Source organism: Zonotrichia leucophrys, chromosome 15 (genome assembly GCF_028769735.1).
Source record: "Zonotrichia leucophrys gambelii isolate GWCS_2022_RI chromosome 15, RI_Zleu_2.0, whole genome shotgun sequence".
Lineage (NCBI taxonomy): Eukaryota > Metazoa > Chordata > Aves > Passeriformes > Passerellidae > Zonotrichia > Zonotrichia leucophrys.
This window is the reverse complement of record NC_088185.1, coordinates 2129877-2147990: the sequence shown is the minus strand read 5'-3', so window position 1 is coordinate 2147990 and position 18114 is coordinate 2129877. Positions and strand designations below refer to the sequence as shown.

General features: G+C 42.4%; 3 protein-coding genes across 6 annotated transcripts; 2 read left to right on the top strand and 1 right to left on the bottom strand.

The window, feature by feature from the left end:
- Nucleotides 1-21: 21 nt before the first annotated feature.
- EIF2B1 (eukaryotic translation initiation factor 2B subunit alpha) lies at nucleotides 22-3681 on the bottom strand. Of its 2 annotated transcripts, none has more exons than XM_064726712.1 (9): nucleotides 3481-3681; nucleotides 3274-3375; nucleotides 3052-3188; nucleotides 2856-2972; nucleotides 2569-2681; nucleotides 1875-1943; nucleotides 1145-1220; nucleotides 825-950; nucleotides 22-415 (listed from the first exon to the last, which is right to left on the bottom strand). In XM_064726712.1, exons 1-9 carry the CDS (start codon nucleotides 3491-3493, stop codon nucleotides 260-262), a joined length of 909 nt encoding a protein of 302 aa, XP_064582782.1. In that variant the 5' UTR covers nucleotides 3494-3681; the 3' UTR covers nucleotides 22-259. The 2 variants fall into 2 exon arrangements, with proteins under 2 accessions (XP_064582782.1, XP_064582781.1); XM_064726711.1 differs by having other exon boundaries at nucleotides 3453-3541.
- Nucleotides 3544-8419, top strand: GTF2H3 (general transcription factor IIH subunit 3). Of its 2 annotated transcripts, none has more exons than XM_064726710.1 (13): nucleotides 3544-3626; nucleotides 3779-3858; nucleotides 4155-4261; nucleotides 4802-4965; nucleotides 5224-5286; nucleotides 5524-5553; nucleotides 6002-6030; nucleotides 6115-6189; nucleotides 6377-6430; nucleotides 6653-6721; nucleotides 6844-6979; nucleotides 7063-7099; nucleotides 7186-8419. In XM_064726710.1, exons 1-13 carry the CDS (start codon nucleotides 3554-3556, stop codon nucleotides 7253-7255), a joined length of 987 nt encoding a protein of 328 aa, XP_064582780.1. In that variant the 5' UTR covers nucleotides 3544-3553; the 3' UTR covers nucleotides 7256-8419. The 2 variants fall into 2 exon arrangements, with proteins under 2 accessions (XP_064582780.1, XP_064582779.1); XM_064726709.1 differs by having other exon boundaries at nucleotides 4152-4261.
- A 557-nt stretch (nucleotides 8420-8976) lies between these two features.
- On the top strand, nucleotides 8977-17451 carry TCTN2 (tectonic family member 2). Of its 2 annotated transcripts, XM_064726737.1 has the most exons (18): nucleotides 8977-9122; nucleotides 9863-9976; nucleotides 10264-10337; nucleotides 10471-10666; nucleotides 10862-10962; nucleotides 11209-11405; nucleotides 11628-11751; nucleotides 12247-12382; nucleotides 12970-13035; nucleotides 13429-13554; nucleotides 13816-13893; nucleotides 14202-14282; nucleotides 14593-14704; nucleotides 15079-15182; nucleotides 15934-16084; nucleotides 16715-16840; nucleotides 16929-17017; nucleotides 17204-17451. In XM_064726737.1, exons 1-18 carry the CDS (start codon nucleotides 9035-9037, stop codon nucleotides 17308-17310), a joined length of 2070 nt encoding a protein of 689 aa, XP_064582807.1. In that variant the 5' UTR covers nucleotides 8977-9034; the 3' UTR covers nucleotides 17311-17451. The 2 variants fall into 2 exon arrangements, with proteins under 2 accessions (XP_064582807.1, XP_064582808.1); XM_064726738.1 differs by lacking the exon at nucleotides 13429-13554.
- The last annotated feature ends 663 nt before the right edge of the window (nucleotides 17452-18114 follow it).

Genomic DNA, 18114 nt, shown 5'->3' with positions numbered 1-18114 from the left:
CAGTACCAGCAAACCTCAGAGTGAGTCTGGATACACCATAAGGGATTTTATTTAAAGTATCAAAATAATCCATCCCTCTTTAAAATAATTTAGTTGTGGCCTTTAGGAGCTGTAATAACTTTGGGAACTTTTTCAACAGTGGTCCATAATTATGTTAATCCTTCTAATGGCATTTCCTTGCCATGTTCATGTATCCTCCAAGTTCTCAGAAGCCTGGCAGTCCCTGGAGGTGACACATCTGTGTCACTGTGTCTCTGGGTTACAGGTAGAGTTTAATGAGTTCATCACTGACAGCTGAAGGAGTCAGCACACCGAGGTCTGTGAAGAGCAGGGTGATCAGAGATGGGGAGGTGTAGTCAATCCAGGGGTGCTCCTCTTTTAGGTCCTGACTTGTTTTCAGAGTGTCTGCTTTGTACTGGAAGGAAACAGAGACCTTTGGTTACTGCACAACTGCAAATTAAATCCTCTTTTTGGCAAGAGCAGTGCCACAGCCTCAAGCAGATGTTTGTGGTGAAACTGAAGGAAGTCAAGTGCACACACTGGAGCCACCTTGGCCTCAGCTCTTTTCTCTTGTGTAAAAAGTACAATTTGTAGTTCTGGAGTTTGGTTTTACAGTTCCTTACCCTCAGCTGCTCCTGTGCCCTAAAGGAACTGCTTTAGGAACACAGTACCAGTATCAGGACAAATTATGGCTGTTTGGTGCCTCTGCCATGGAGCAACCCCAGAATATACCACAGCAGAGAGATCCAGATAATCAGAGATGCTTAGAAGACAATTTTTCACAGGCACATCAGTGAATGAGATGGAAGTTGAGTTTCCCTTACCTTAAACCTGTCTGGGACGTCCTGCTGATTGAGAGGGAAGAGTCTGACAAACTTGAAACTTTCTGCTACCACATAAAATGGCTTATTTTGGGCTTTGGCACACACAGCAATTTGATTGGTGCCAATCTGTGGGGACAGATGGAAAACAACATTGCAGACTCAGTGCTTGCCTGAAAATATTGCCCAGCTTCCAACAATTAACAGACATTTACTGGATAAAATCCACATGGAAGAGGCTTTTCAAAAAGCTTTAAATGCTTCAGAGAAACCAAACTTTAAAAGTCCAGAGTGTCCAGAATGATGTAAGAAACTCACATTACCTTGTTGATAATGCCTCCACTTTCAACTACACCTTCAGCACCAACTAACACCAGGTCCACTTTCTCCATAATGTAGCTGTTAAAAGGGGAGAAAAAAATCCAAGCATTACTGGGTAATAGGACAAATGACTTGCTGAACAGAACAGAAATGGGTAATTCAAACAATCTTTCCATTTTCTGCACTAATTCCAGCTACCTCATGTAAGTCCACATGCTGCTGCACCTCCTTGGAGTCAGATTTCATCTCCTTCCCTGCAGGAATATTAAGCAGCCTTTTCTTCCCCAGCCATAGCTGACCCTATGTGTGTAAATGCTGGAAGCTGAACTCTAACTAGGAATGTTCAGATTTGTTGTAGTTGTTTCTTTTCTCATGTATTGGGCTTGTGCTAAGCAGTGCTAATTTAGCAAACACCTTAAGAAAACACAAAATGATCACACTTATGGAAATCGGGAAAAAAAAGTGGCTTCTTTGTTCTTTTTTACAGATCTGTACACCTTCTTAGGTCTGGTTCTTTCTTTCATCCCAACATGCAAAATCAAATGCTTGTGTTGTAGCTGACACATTCTAATTGTGCACCTAAAGCTGGAACTCGTTTGGCCTGTTGGATGGCTTTGACAAACTAAGTAATATCTCTGGGGTTTGAACAAGCTGCTCACATGAAAGGTGATTTTGTCTTACTGTCAAAATGAAATTGTGATGAAAAATACCAAAATTTATCATCAGGCTCACCCAACTGCAGCATCCAGAATCACAGTCACGGGAATGTTCAGCTTCCTCAGGGCTTTTGCCATTTTTTGCCTATAAATAAAACATTTGGACCTTAACAATTATTTTTCTAAAGACAAAAATGGGAAAATATTGTCTGAAAGACTGAAGCCTATGACTGCCCCCATTCCCTTGCTGGTAGAACAGAAAATGAGTTATTGTATAGAAATGGAAGGAATTGTTACATGTTAATGACATGTATTACCCCGTGTGCAGGGTTAACTCCTTCACTTACAGAACAATATCTAGTCTGAAGGAATTATTTGGCATTTTTAAATGACATTGTTAGCTGTATATTTTACTTTGCTATGATTAGCATAATACTGATTATTTTAGCCTACTTTTTAAAGAAACAATTATAAAGCACTTGTCTCCCATTTCCCAAGGGAAAAGTAGGTTGCCTGGTACTGACCAAAAGTCAGTGAACCTTTGAGTAAAATCTACATAACACTAATTAGGATGTCAAGTACGGAAAGTTAATTACCAATATTTTTTAGATTTATTTTTTCATTTGTCCAGAATAATGAGATATGAGCGACACTTGCCATTTAAAATGCCCCAACCAAGCCTAGCAGCTTTTCTTAGGGCAGGACAAGTTGGATGGTCGCTGTAACTTACCCTGTTAACCAAGATAAACCCCAAATTACTGAATGCTCACCCTGCTTCATCTGGCTGTGACTCAGTAACATAAACACTGAATCGCTTCTTGGCCTCCACGGCTGCTTCCAACACCCTGAGGACCACCCTGGAGTAGGCATGGGTCAGTATTCGCTGCCAGGACAAAAAAATTCACATATTACATTTGCTGAGCCTCGGGAAACCTTGACTTTTGTGCTGGCTTGGTGTGCAGAACAAGGTTGTGCAGAAGCCCCCGTGAGACTCCTCTGCCCTCCTGTTCTGCCACAGCAGAACCCAACAGCAGCGCCCCTGCCCCGGCCTACTCACAGCACCGTCTCTGATGAACGGGTGACACAGCTTGGCGATTTTATTCCTCGACAGAGACACTTTGGTCAGGAAGATCTCCCCGCGCTCGATCATGATTTCTTTGCACTTGGAGTAGTCCTGGCAAAGAGCGGGAGGCGGGCTGAGCGGCCGCGGGCTCCCGCAGCCGCCGCAGCGGGGCCGGCCGGGCGGCCCTTACCGAGTACTCCAGCGAGGTGAGGCTGATGAAGCGCAGGAAGAGCTCCCCGCCGGAGGACACGGCCACCGAGGAGTCCACCCGCGACAGGGTGTCGATGGCGTCCCGCAGGCTGTTCCGCAGGCCCTGGATGGTCTCTCCTGAGGGGAGGCAGACACGCGTGCTCAGGGGCTCGCCCCGGGGACAGCCGGGGCTCCGCGCCCCGCCGGGGGCACCCGCGCCCACCTCGGTCCTGCTTGAGGAATCCCAGCAGCGCTCGGATGGCGGCCACGGCCGAGGCGACATCGGGGTCGTCCCTCAGCTGCGCCCTGAACGTCTCGATCAAGTCTGAAAGGCAACGGGGAGCGTCAGGCCCTGCCCTGCCCGGCCCGGCGGCTCCCGGGGCTGCCCCGCGCCCCCGTTACCGTCCGTGCCCATCGCCGCCCCCGTTACCGTCCGTGCTCATCTCCGCCGCGCTCCGCCCGCCGCGCCGGGGCGTGGGGAGGCCCGGCCGGGGCGTGCCCGGATGCGGAGCGCCGGCCCGGGCGTCATCCGCGGGCGCCGCAGCCGCTGCAGCCCGGCCGGAGCGATGAGCGCGGGTGAGCGCGGCCGGGCCGGCCCGGAGGGGGCTGCGGGTGCTCCGGACGGGTCTGGGGGTGCCGCGGCGGGGCTGGGGCCGCTCCGGGGGAAGCGGAGGCCGGGAGCGGGGCCCCGGGGCCCGCAGTGACGCTGCCGTGCGCTCCCTTTGCAGATGATGAGCTGAGCCTGCTGATCATCGTCCTCGACACCAACCCCATCTGGTGGGGGAAGAGGGCGCTGGGAGAGGCTGAGGTACGGCCTTTGGGCGCTGGCACTGCTGATGGCCATTTCTGGGGGAAACCGTATCATTTTCTTCGATTTCTGAACTGTGCTAATGTTGTCCGCTAAAGCAGGTATAATGGGTATTGTAATACCATTTGAAATAGCTATGCAGTGTTCTGTATTCATTAGAGCTTTTTTACCAGCAAAACCTCTTTCTGCATCTTTAAATGTAGGTTTTTAAACTGCAGTAATTTCAGAGATTACTTCTGAATTGCTTCTCTGTAAATGTTACTGTGCTACATCTGCTCTGTTCTTTTTTCCAGCAGTTCACCCTGTCGAAATGCATCGATGCAGTGATGGTGCTGGGGAACTCCCACCTGCTCATGAATCGCACCAACAAACTCGCTGTAATAGCAAGTCACACTCAGGAAAGGTAGAGCTGCTTCTGAACAGTGTGAAGGTTCCCAGTTTCCTGTATCTGTCTCCTGATTTTCTTCCTTGATGGCGAGAATCCAAGTTAAAAGTGTATAATATATTGTCCTAAAAAAATTAGCTGAAACTATATAGGAAAGAACTGTAATGAGTTACAGTGCACCAAAAAGAAGACAGAAGGGAGATTTAAATAGACTTAAAAATGCTCATATAGAGAATGGTAGATATGTGTGGAGTGGAGCAATGCAAATGGCAGAAGTTCCCTGTTTAGGGGATATTTTTACCCCCAGATGTTTGTGAATCTCAGGATCTACCCCCAAGTGCAGCCAAAGAACTTTGCCAGATCTCTTAATAGATATCTCAAAAGGAGGGAGCTGAACGTGGGTTTTACTCCAGTGTAAGGTCACCCACCTTACACAGCCTCATTAATGCCTCAAGCATTAAAAGGATTTTAAATTAAATTTCAGAGTATTGTTATTTGCAGCTGATTCATTCATAGCATTTTTTCGTACATGAATGCTTTGTTTCCCCTCTGTTTCAGCCGTTTCCTGTACCCTGGGAAGCGTTGGGCTGCTGCAGATCCCTTTGGAGAGGGAGGCCCTTCCATGGAATCTAACTGCTCTGGCAGCAAGGATGGAAAATATGAATTATTAACAGCAATAAATGATGCAATTGCAGAAGAGATTAAAGACCTCATGACAAAGAGTAAGGAGAAGAAAATTCTAGGCTTAATATGCAGAATTGCAAAACACTTGGACTGTCAAGGAGTTGCAGAAATGTCCTCTATTTTCACCATATAAATTTTAATATGCTTAAAGTAGATGAGTTTATTATGTTTGACAGTTCATCCCTCTGCATTGGTATTATTTGCCAAAGATAAAAATGTGCAGTATTTGGTATTGTTAGGTTCAGTAGCTGCTTTTATATATAAAAGTCACTTTTGCACTTTTTCTTGTGTTGCAGCTGACATGAAGGGCCAGCAAACAGAAACCCTGTTAGCAGGATCACTTGCTAAAGCACTTTGTTGTATCCTTTTGATTACAGAATCTTCAAAGCCTTTATGTGTTCTCACGACTGTTTCTTATAATACTAACTTTCACTATTCTTGTTTTGTTATAATACTTAAACCTGAAACATTTGCCTGATGGCTGTGGCTTGTGCTTATCAGAATGTGGATATTGGCCAAGGTGGTGAATGTGTGGTATGGATCATGGAATTATTTCTAAAAAGGGAATGTAGATTCCTTAATTGCAGCTAATGTAGACATCAACAAGATGGGCAAAGACCTAAAAGGTATCACCTCTTTTCCTGTTTTCAACACTGAGTAAATATTTTAACCTGAATAACAGGTATCAATACACATGCACACACAAACAAATATACATGTTTGAACACACCCCCATTTCCAAAATTTGCACTAACAGGTAGAGATTTATTTTGGTCAATTGAAGTTGCCTGAATTAAAAATGTTGAGGGACTTGATCAATGGTCCACGTCCTTAGGGAGATTTTCTGTTGTGTGGAAATAAACTGTAACTGGAATTTCTGTGGAATAACTGGAGATTGAGAGGAATTAGTGCATATATAATTGTCACTGGGACTGGAAATAGTTTCATATAGATATTCTATCTGACATGTTAGATCTAACATCCAGTATATTCTGAGGTGTCATATGCTACAGAATTAAAGGGGTGCTGATTAAACAAGGTGCTGATGCATTTCTCTTTCTTTTTAATACTTAGCCAATCAAGAAATTAAATCAAGGATTCTGGTAAGAACTTTTGCTGTCACAGTTTTCTTTTAGTCTTGAAATCCAGTGATATATGTAGGCTAACAAGTCTGAGTTTGTATTTAGGTCATAAAAGCTGCAGAAGACAGCGCATTGCAATACATGAATTTCATGAATGTGATCTTCGCAGCACAGAAACAGGTGAAGCTGGCCTTTTTTCCATTTATATTGTCTTTTATTTCTGTGTAAAGATAACACAAATGTTAATTTCTCTCATACTTACATAATTTATAGTGTATTTATCATGGAAACAAGTCATGACAGTAACACTGACAGAGCTGTGTGGGTTTTGGCTAAATTTGTTTTTTGTGCATGTCGTCTCTTGCAGAGTATTTTGATTGATGCCTGTGTCTTGGACTCTGATTCAGGTCTTCTACAACAGGTACAGACTTGCTGTTCTTTGCCATTTATATTAACTCATAAATACTTGATGTTAGACAATTCAACACATTCTTCAGCTCTTTCCTTTAATCAGGAGTGGGTGTGGAAATACGTTCAGTGGATCTGACAGTTCTGCCATGCAGGCCTTGTGCAGTACATGGATATTCTGAATGCCCTGTTAATGTCATCAAACAACAATCTGATCATGGTCTCTGCTTTGCAGGCCTGTGATATCACGGGTGGCATATATTTGAAAGTGCCCCACATGCCATCCCTTCTGCAGTATCTGTTGGTAAGTCACTTAAAAAACACTTCAGTGTTTTTCGTGTGTCAGATATGAAATATTCACTTCACTGCCCGGATAATACAGGAATACCAATCCAATTAATAAAATACTTCTCTCTGTCCCTGCAGTGGGTTTTTCTCCCTGATCAAGAGCAGAGATCCCAGCTCGTCCTTCCACCTCCTGTTCATGTTGACTACAGAGCTGCCTGCTTCTGTCATCGCAACCTCATTGAAATTGGCTACGTCTGCTCCGTGTGCTTGTCAAGTAAGCTTATAAATATTTAACAGCCTGATTTCTTACATTCCAATGACCTGTTTTAGTGAAAGCCAATTCTTTGATTTTTTCAGTATTCTGCAACTTCAGTCCTATCTGCAGTACCTGCGAGTAAGTGTTTATTCTTTTTGTTTCAAGGGTGGGTGTGGGAATATGTTCAGTGTATCTGACAGTTGCTTTTCCATATTTTTTTCCAGGACTGCTTTCAAAATATCATTGCCACCTGTCATGAAAGCGAAGAAGAAGAAATTAAAGGTAGCTGCATAGCAACATTATGTAAATACATCATTACCTCCTCCAGAATTCCATGAAATGGAGCCTACTTGAGAAACTGATGGCACTTTTTATTGGTTATGAAAGAGAACTGTATGCAGTGCTATTACTTGTTTCTTAGGGGATAAATATTTAAAATGTATGTTTTCTATGCAGCCTGTTAAGTAACAAATCACTGTATTACCATGTAATCTGTGCTGTTTTAAATACTAATTCTTCGCTGTAAGAGGAACCAGAAGTTGCATCCTGGTAAAGAGACACAGCCTGTGAATTTGAGGGTATTTTGTCCACTGCAAAGTTTCACACCTCTGAGTTATTTTCAAAGTCAAGAAAGCTTTGATTCTTTCTGTATGTTGGTGTGAAGTTAAGAATGACCATTTCTAGTGTGTAGGATCAGAATCACAGCACTGTGTTGTTCAGAGACTTCAGCTTCTTACTAGCAATATGAGCCATCATTTTCAAGATGGTTTGTGAGCCACTTGAAAAAAAAAATGGTGCTAATTGCCCTGCCTGTGCACTCACATGTATTCATATTCCTGTGACTGTACTGTCCTTGTGGTATTTCTTTCTCAATTTGATATCTCTTAATTTGTGAATGAAAAGGCCTCCCTTAGTTTAAAATAGCGTCAGTAAGTGCAGACTAGCTGGTTAGTCTTCAAGGTTTTATTTTGAAACTGGAAAACAAGAAATGTACTTGTGATCTGATAACAGGCACAATTCTTATTTTTAGTATATGGGTTTCCATCTGACACGTGACAAGAATAAAGACTTTTGAATTGGTGTCTTTCATGGCAGGAAGGTCTGCTGTGTACTTTGAATGTGGCTTTCATTTAAAGAAACAGTTTTCTTTTTCTCCTTCTAAAGAGAACCATATAATTTGGTAGTTTAACCTTTCTCCTGAAAGGAATAGAGAGGAATTTCTTTCCACATAGAAAACGAGTTATTTTTTCCTTCCCAATGTGTATACAGGAATTTGTCAGGTCTTGATTTTCACATCAAGTTTTGTCACTCTTAACAGCTGCAGTGCCAGTTTTTTCTGGGCTTGCCAACTTAACAAGGCGAGCTTTTTTTCATTGACAAAAGCCATTTTGTGTGAAGGCTGTATTTATAATTTACATTGTATAAAACTTTTGTAATAAAGACTGTCTCTTTTTCAAACGTGGTCAGTTATTGCTTTGATATTTAAGGGAGAGCTACATGATTTTCCTGGAGTTTTGTTGTTTGAGTCATATTAGTAAACAAACGGATTCGTATTTATTTCCTACAAGTTACATACTTCTCTTCTTAATTAGTACTCTACTGCCTCTTGGTTAATGATTCTCTCACTTCTCATTTTAATTAGTCCACGTGCTCAGTTTCTCTCTTCTTTTGGGTTTGGGAGTTTCTTGGGTCACTGGTCTCCTACCAGAATTATCTTTTAGCTGCTTGGATCTGATTTCAGCACAATTTTTGAGCTGGTTCTATTAGTTTCTTCCTTAACTGGGAAGATGTCCTAGTGGTCCATAAATTCTACATTCTTTCATGTTCATAATCAATCTTCCCTAACCATGCGCCGGGTCTGAGATCCTTAAACTTTATTATTTTCTTTTTTTTTTCTTACACACTTAGACCTTGTTTGTTAGCGTTGTTAACTGTGTTTGTTTGTAACCGGCCCCTCCGCCACCATCGCTCCCCCACCCGCGTCCCCCTGAGGCGGCTCCGTTCCCGCCCTCCGCGTTGCCATGGCGCCGCGCTGGCGCTGCAAGATGGCGGCCGGGCGGCCGCCGTAGCGCTATGGGGGCTGCCGGCTTCGGGGCTCTGCTGCTGCTGCTGCTGCTGCTGCGGGCGGCTCCCTGCCCCGGGCAGCCGGCCGGGGACACCGGTGGGTCAGGGCGTGAGCGGCCGCAGGGAATGGCGGCCTCTGGGGGGCGAGGGACGGGCGGGGTGTGGGGATGGCCGTCGGCCCGCGGCGGGATCTGCCCGGGTGGGCGTGAGGGGAGGCGGCGCAGGAACTGAGGGTTCCCCTTCGGAGCGCGGTCTTGGGCGCCCCTTCCTAACCCGAACGTGCCCGCCGTGGAGTTTCTGCCGCTGCTCAGCACAGAGGGGGCAGGTGGAGCGGTTTGTGTCGGACCTTTCAGCATTGGCAAAGTCTAGAAAGAAAAATCCAGTGAAACTCCCAACTCCGAACCCTAAACTTGGCACTGCGTCCACATGCAGAATGCATGAGCCTGCAGCTCCGGGATCGCAGGACATCCCTGGCACAATTCATGGCCCCAAGAAATTAAAAAATGTAAGCTGAAGTCAGCAAGAAATACTAAATATGGTGTTGCCTGAGCTGTGCAGTATCTGCGTGGGCTGTAAGTGCTGTAATGTTATTTTACTGCCTGTTTACTGGGCATCTTCACACATGTGAACTTGTGGCATAGAAACCTACACCCGCTCCTCCAGCGCTTGGCAAGAATGGAAATACATCCCTGTACTAGGCATTACATGATATTTTTCTTCTATTTGTAACAATTTAAAGTCTAAGAGTGTAAGAATATAGCCCAAGCACAAGTTCTATATGTTTTACAGATGTTACCTCTTTCAGTCAACTTACTTCTTTCTCTTTTTTTTTTTTAGTCTTTCAGCCTTCATTTATTCATATGTCAGGGCCCAGAGTCAATTCATTTTTTCTTGGCAATTCTTCAGGAGTTAATTTTTCTATAATTTTAAGTCCTAGAGATGCAGAGACAGGTAAGAACACTTCAACCCCCTTGCCCCATGTAAATAAATATGTTTGAATTGTTAATATTTTTTGACACAACAATTACTAGAGAAATGGTAATGCATGTCATTTACTGTCTTAATAGTTACAGAAACAAGAATTTCAGACATTCCTGTAATTAACCTCTTAGTTCTCAGTTGTTTCTGTGTGAGCTGGGCCTGAGGGTGTACCTGAAGGCACAAGAGGGGTTTAAATGTACTTCTCATTTCCCAGTCCTTTCTAAATGACCTTTAATTTTTTTTTTATTTTGTTATAGGAAAATTGCAACTTGCAAATTGCAGTGGAAGTCAAAGAGCTGGAGACTGGAATTTGGATGTGACTCCTGGTGTGGTATGTAAAATACTGATTCTTCTCTTATTCCACTTCATTCCAGCTTCTCTCTCAGAAACTGATGGATGGTATGGACAAGAGCAATTTCATACAAGCTATCAGAGCTGTCAGACTTTATTTTGTGTTTTTCCAGAACATTGCCAAGGTGACTGTAAGCCTCAGCAGAAGTCTGGAGCTGTGTTTGCCCAATGCCACCGAGTGCTGCCCCTCTCCTCTGTGCATGGTGGAAACACTCCAGGTTTTAGCCTGCCGTGGCTCAGTGATGCTGGCACAGCTCCTCATTCAAGCTGAAATATTTGCCAACTCTTCCTTTGCAGGAAATGTGTCAGGTAAAGAAGAAATGGCATTTTGGCTGTTCTTTTCCTCTCTGTATGGAAAAATCGGGATTTGGGCAGCAAGAAGAGATACTGAGCAATCAATAGAATTAAGAAAAGGTTTCTACACAGGTTAAACTGCAGTGTGTGTGTCTTTTTATTTGGATTTCAGTCCACTTAATCTGATTTTCTCTCCTATTTCTGTTACAGAAAATGCAACTGTCATCCCAAACCAGGCATTTAAGCCCTTGGGCTCCTGTCCTTGCAACTTAACAGCTGGAGCTTGTGATGTTCGTTGTTGCTGTGATCTGGTACTTATTTCTTGTTAAACTTTGATTAAGTTTTTTCAAAGTTTCTGGACTCTCTTGTCTGAGGGGGGAGAGAGGTACTGAATGCTTCAAACTAGATGGGCCAGGGGATGTTTGGATATTCCAGTATTTCTGAAAGTAAATATGTTCTGTCTACAAAGTTGCTGGATTTACCTGTAAGTTTGGCTTTATATTGCCATAAGTATTGCAATTACCTTGCTAAAAAGTGATCATTCTTTTCCCTTTCAGGAGTGTACACCAGACTTGCAGCAGTTATTCAGTGGATCATGTTTCCCTGGAGTGTTTGGTGGGGATGTAAACCCACCTTATGATCAGCTGTGCTCTTCCCAGCCAATGGAATACACCCCTGAGTGGTTTCCCTTCCTCTGTGTACAGTCTTCTCTTGACAACACACCTTTTCTTGGCTATTTTTATCATGGCTCTATGTAAGTCTTAAGAAAATTTATTTTCTCACTCATTATACAACCAAAAATATAACCTTTATATGTCTTTATAATGAAAGTTACTTTGAAATTGGGGTTTTAGGGTGTAAACCTTCAATGGAAGCGGAGAAATGTCATTGGTAGTATGTAAGAACAGTGGACATGAAAGCAAACCTGTAATTATTTGTGTGAGCTAAAGAGTTTAATTTTTAAACTTGTTTGCAGTTCTACACCCAAAGTTCCTTCATTTAAGATCCCTCTACAAACTTCTCCTGGGAAACCTTTCACTGGTTACAGAGAAGGAGATCCAATAGTAACAGCAGAAGATGAGTATTTTACTGTTCCCCAGGTAATCCTTATGAGCTTTTGATTCCTCTTGGTTTGTTTGGAACTCCCTGCATCACTCTCCTTATGGCTTTGCATCCAATTTCAGCAACTTGATGTTGGGAAGTGGTGGGGTGTATCTGTCACAAAAACCCCTCAACCAAACAAACAAAAACCCCAAAACAAACCCACAAAGTCATTATTAAAAGTAAACATTATCCTTCCTCATCCCCTTGCAAAAGGTAATGCATTTTGGAGACACTTGTTGGTTATAATTACTTTCACAAATGAAGATGAAGTCATGGTGTACATTGAAACTACTTTTAAACCTGTGCTTTTAAAATGTTCACCTCTCTTTTGCCAGAGGCTCAGGTGTTTTTATAACAGCAGATAGCTTGCTTGTCAAAGTGTTATATTTGACTGTAGCTGCCCTACACATTGTGGGGCATTTTACTGACAAGTCATCTTCAAATGGAAAGCAAAGGGGTAGAAAATGCTCATTTCTGTGAACGCCCTGCAGCAATCCATGGCTGGACAGTGTGTTGGGAATGCTCCTGTGGCCTATCTCCACAACTTTGATGTCAAGTGCCCGACCAATTTGGAGTCTTACAAGGAAGGCCTGCCCCACGACGTGAGGATAAACAGTGGCACTGCAGGTATGCTGCAGAAACCCGGGCAGGAATGTGTTTCATTGTTTCTCAGAGCTGCTGGAACAGAACAAACCCCAGCGCTGTTGGCACAGTGGCAAAATGTAACATCTGTGTTACCTGATGGCCTTAGTTCAGCATAAGCCCTTGTGTCCCACTGTTTCCCAGGATTTAGGAGGTAGGAAATAACAGGATGGGCCTTTGTGTCCCATTTCCCTGTTCCTGGTGCCTCATTTTCAGACTCTTGCAGAGCCCTTTTCTGTCAGGAGGGTGCAGCAGCAGCGTTTGAGTGAGTGAGGAGTGGTTACTCTCTGCATTACAAAAGCCTGTACTTCTGGAGAGTCATTTTGGAGTTTGAGATCATATGATTACCAGCATGAACATATTTTATTTTATGCTCCACAATTGTCTAATTTTGTTAGTCTATATTACCTCTGTAAGACCCACGGTTAATTAGCTCTGCTTTCAAAATACATAAACAGCCTGGGTCTTTACCAAAATGAATTTTCTAAATGATTTCCTACTCACTTTGCATAACAGCAAGGATTGCACCTTGGATGTGAAAGCAGAAGCCTTTGTTTGTTTTTTGTTCTCAGACTTCATCCAACAAAATGTTGTCTATAGAGCCATCACTGACAGGAGCAAATTCATCACTGAAAGTGGTAGGTCTCTTCCATTTAATGAATGTTTCTTACTTAACCCGGATTGTATATTAAATAGATTTTGATGTCTAAAATGTTTACCTGCTGCAATTCTTAGGAGGAATTTTGTACATTATCTGAGAGTGAAAAATAAACTGGTTTCCTGCAAATCAGGAAATATTTAATTTACTCCAGTCCATCACATCTGGTCTGGAAATCAGGTTCCTTACCTTGCCTACATGGGGAATTGCACCTTTGCACACTGAAACAGTAAAATAAATTCTCAAAAAGGTGAATGTTGTAATTTCCAGAATTTTGCCAAGGTTTTAATGTGTTCTTTCTCAGCTGCAGCAGCAGAGCTTTCTAATTAGAATGCTTTTCATTATGACCTTTTCTCTTTTTTCCTTCTGCCAGAAAACCTTGCTGCTGAGGTTCTGTGTCAAAATGTAACTTTTGCAGAACATTATAAATTCATTTGGAAAGACATGAACATTGAGCAAGTCAATGTCACTGTCTTCCTTGGAAGCTTATGTGATGGAGGTATCATGACATTTCTTTTATGATTTTTGATTTATTTCTTTATCTTCTGCATGGAAATTCTCTCATAGAATCTCTTATTTACTAATTCCTCTTAAAACTAATTTCCCTTGGACTCTAGAAAGAAAATTATGGGGCTGTTTTCTATTAATTTGTGTTGACTGAATCTTCTGTCACTAATGAAAAGTAGAAGTTTGTGCCCTACATAGAACATACATTTTGCTAATTTACTTATTTAAAAATCATACTTTTTTCTTCCACCAGAAATCCTGACACAAAGATTCACAGTCGAATTTCTAAGTTTAAACAGTACTCATGGAGAGGAACTGTTTGAGAATCCAGGTATTAATACTTCATTTTGCCTCTAAAAGTAAAAAAAATTTGTACTGTATAGATTCTTATCTGTTATTAAATTTTATATTTCTTTTGTACTTTATGTTGCCATCCTTCACCTTCCTGCCTTACTGCACTGCCAATAGCAGTGAGTGGTTCTTAGGCTTTTGTTGCATAGATATTGATTATTTAAAGTGAGGCCATTCCCACTGCAATGGAAATGTCTTGTCATTTACTTCAAGATTGATGACATTTAAAACAATGCTAATGCTTATAGATCCTTGTACAGTGTTGATAATTGACCATTCTGTGTTTAGGGTATCAAGTTGGAAAACCAGTGAAAGCTGCAAATCTGAATGCTTCTGATCCTCTTGGAAGCCTGAACATTTGGCAGCCAGGTATTGGCTTGTGAGGTTACAACTTCAATTGTAGTTAATGCTGAAATTTTGGAGCTTTATTTGGTTTTTGGATTTTTTAAAACATATTTTCGTTAAAGATCTCTGCCAGATTTTGTTTTTCTTTCCCAAGCTTAAAGGTCAGTGAGAAAACCTTTAATGCTTTCTTGGAAAATTGAATGATTTGTATCTGGTTTTGAACTCCACCACGCTGACTTTGCATTCTAATGTCTGATGTTTTGCACAAAATTGAAAGCTGGAGACCCAAAGGTGGATAATAGGAAAGCTCAAGTGAGATGTTTTCGTTTCACAGCTGGCAGAGGTTTATGTGCATCAGCAGCTGACAGACCAGTTCTGTTTGGAGTGGACTCCTACTCCGGGTGCATTCTGGAAGTTGACATTAATGAAGATTGCAGCTTCTTAAGGTGAGCTCACAAACAGAATTGTTTATCCCTGTTTCATCCCTCTTGATTGTTATGTGACTGTCTACAAGTGCCTCCCATCAGCACTGGTACATTATTTTTAATTATTCATGGGTGTGTTTCAGCTTTCTGTGGTTAATAGTCTCACTTCTGGTTTTGATGGGAAATCATAATAATGGTTTCACTCTTTACTCAAATGAGGACTGTGTTGGCTGCAATACTTTTCCATTTCTTCCCTTCAATAGCTGAAGTTTATTTTTGTTGTGTGACAACATCTTCCAGATGAAACTGACCTTAGGATACTGTAATACTGCAGCCCGGAGTGGTGAGACAGTACAGATTGACATTCTGTGGGATGTTACATTCTTTCTTTGCAGAGGAAACGTGACTGAGAAATTGAATGCATTAATACAAGCCACTCACATCGGAAAGAGGGACAATTCCAGTTACACTGATCGAAGTGACTGGGTGGAAATTATACGTAAGTGAGGCTTGTGTTGTTCTTTGTAGTCTAAATATGCCCATACAGTAAATAAAGCATGTCAAAATAAATCCAAATTGTAATTTCAAGTACCTAAAGCTAGTGATATGTGTCTGCATCCATCCATCCATCCATCCATCCATCCATCCATCCATCCATCATCCATCCATCCATCCCATATCCATCCATCCATCCATCCATCCATCCATCCATCCATCCATCATCCATCCATCCATCCATCCATCATCCATCCATCCATCATCCATCCATCCATCATCCATCCATCCATCCATCCATCCATCCATCATCCATCCATCATCCATCCATCATCCACCCATCCATCCATCCATCCCTCCATCCATCCATCATCATCCATCCATCATCATCCATCCATCATCCATCCATCCATCATCCATCCATCCATCATCCCACCTCCATCATCCCATCCATCCATCCATCCATCCATCCATCCATCCATCCATCCATCCATCCATCCATGTGTACACACAGGCACATAATTCAGTATGTCTGTGGATACTGCATATTTTACTGGCAGCCTGTGCACATATGACTTGGTATTTATCCATTGATAAATTACTGCTTTAGGTGCTTTTTATAGAGAGAAACATTTTTAATGTGTTCCTGTGTGACATTTACCAGCATTTCACTGGGCTATGAGAATAATCCAATTATGGAATATATAATATTGTCCCTAATATTTACATTGGAATCCCTCTGTTCTCCTTCATAGGTCTTGATCCCTTTAGTTCTAATTTGAGCACTGGAGGCTTGAAAGGCTTTTGTCCAGATATTCCTGCAAACCTGAATATTCACATCATCTTTGCTAAGGTGGGAGCAGTGCAAGGGATTCCCCTGCAGGAAATTCTTGCTGTGCAGATCAGGTAAAGTGAGTTGTGTCTCTGGCTGTCTGACAAATAAATGCTTCATTTTGAGCCTTGCTTACCTAACACATCCCAAATTAATTTTACAGACAAAAAGGGTGGGTTTTGCTGCTGGTTTTTTACACGCCTTTCACTTTGCAACTCAAATTCCTTTGGTCACAACCAGGTTAGCCTTTCTCCCTCTGAAATGAAAATTAAAGAAAAAATTAGTGATTAAAAGCAGATAATCCTTATACTTCCCTGAAATATTAAATAAAACACACGATGGTGCCAGCAGCAGGCATACACAGGGCATCCCATCAGGAGCCATGTGGTGGAAGCAGCCAGATTGTCCTGTGTTCTGGTTTGCCCCATTGCAGAGCCCTTGGGAGCTGAGCTAAATGCTTTATTCTTTCCTGAAACAGGGAATTTTCATCTGCAAACACTTCCCCCCTCTCCACCAAGTCAGTGGGATTCTGTTCTGTTTTGCCTCATTTCCAGACTGTGCAAGTTCTCCCCTTGTATGATGTGGAAAATCCAGGGATTATCAACCTCCTCATAAGTACTGTGTGTTTTGTCCTTTCCTGCTTGTGTTTAGGGTCTAAACTTCCATTTCCAGCCCTCAGGCAATAGTTATGCTGTTTGTTACAGTTACTCAACAGTCCTGTGGCAGTTCCAGTGTGGGCTTGGCTGCAGAAACACCCTCAGCTTCCTTCCCATCACAGCTTCTGTTCAGTTCATTGAAGTCCCAGCCCAGCCACCCCCTCCAGTGACCAGGTAGTTTTGGTACAAACATTGCAAACCTCCCATTTTGTTCAGCAGATGTAACATGAATTGCATTGACCAAAAAGTTCCTTTTTTCCAGGTATCAGAAGATTTATGCAGAGTTTGACTGCAATCAAAATGAGGTGTGCTGGCCACAACTCCTTTATCCACTGACACGCTTTTACACAGGTAAAATGATAAACGATGTGGGATGCCACAAAACATGGAAGGCCTTATTTCTTTGAATCATAATTAGATGTGGGGAGTTGTCTGGAAGAATGCTTTTGCATACACTTCTATCTGGATCTTTTGGTTGTTTATAAACTAAAATTTAGCTTTCACATTGCTTACTTTTTTTTTGTTTTTTTTTTTCAGGAGAACCATATTCCCAGTGTCTTGCTAAAGGCCTGTTTCTGGCATTTCTTGTTTTACTTGCAACAATTATGAGCAACCCTTGGTTTTCTAAATTATGGAGCAGATAGGTAAAAATTATGGAGAAACACTCTTGGATTTTGTAGACAATTTATATAAACGTTTAAAGATCCATAAAATCAGTACTTCTACAGCATACAGAAAATGGCTGTTGCTTAAAACAAAAAGTAATAAATTATTTTGAAGCTCTAGACTCTGTGTTTGGAGTAGCAAAGGGCAGAGTTGACTTCAAGAAGGTGGCAAGTCCAGCCCAGAGGCTGCAGCGGGTTTGGGATTGTCCTCATGGATGGACCATTGTCCTCTCAGGCTGGTTCTCTTCTGCTCAAACTCTTGACAGTAAACCAACCCCCTGTGCCCACCTCTTTTTGGAGCAGTGGGCAGGCTTCTCACACTTCTGAGAAGTTGTAGCCCTTCAGCTGTTTTTATGTTTTGATCTGAAATTCTCTTTTCTAGTTAATGCTTTGCATTGGTAACCTGCTGTGTCTGTGTGCAGGGCACAGAAAACATCTACTCATTGCTGATGAAACATAACATTTGGGAATTTCTTGTGGTTTGGATCCACAAAGCTGAGGACTGGAGCAGTTCTGCTATAAAGACAGGCTGCACTTGGAGAAAAGGTTTTGTGCAGACCTCATAGCAACATTGCAGTATCTGAAGGCACCTACAGGGCTCCAGAAAGGGACTCTTCATCAAGAACTATAAAACAGGACAAGGAGTAATGGGTACAAATTGAAAGAAGGGAAATTGAGGTTAGATTTTAGGAGGTGGTGAGACACTGAACAAGTTGCCCAGTGAGGCTGTGGATGCCCCAAGCCTGGCAGCGTTCAGAGTGGAGCAGCCTGGTTAGGTGCGAG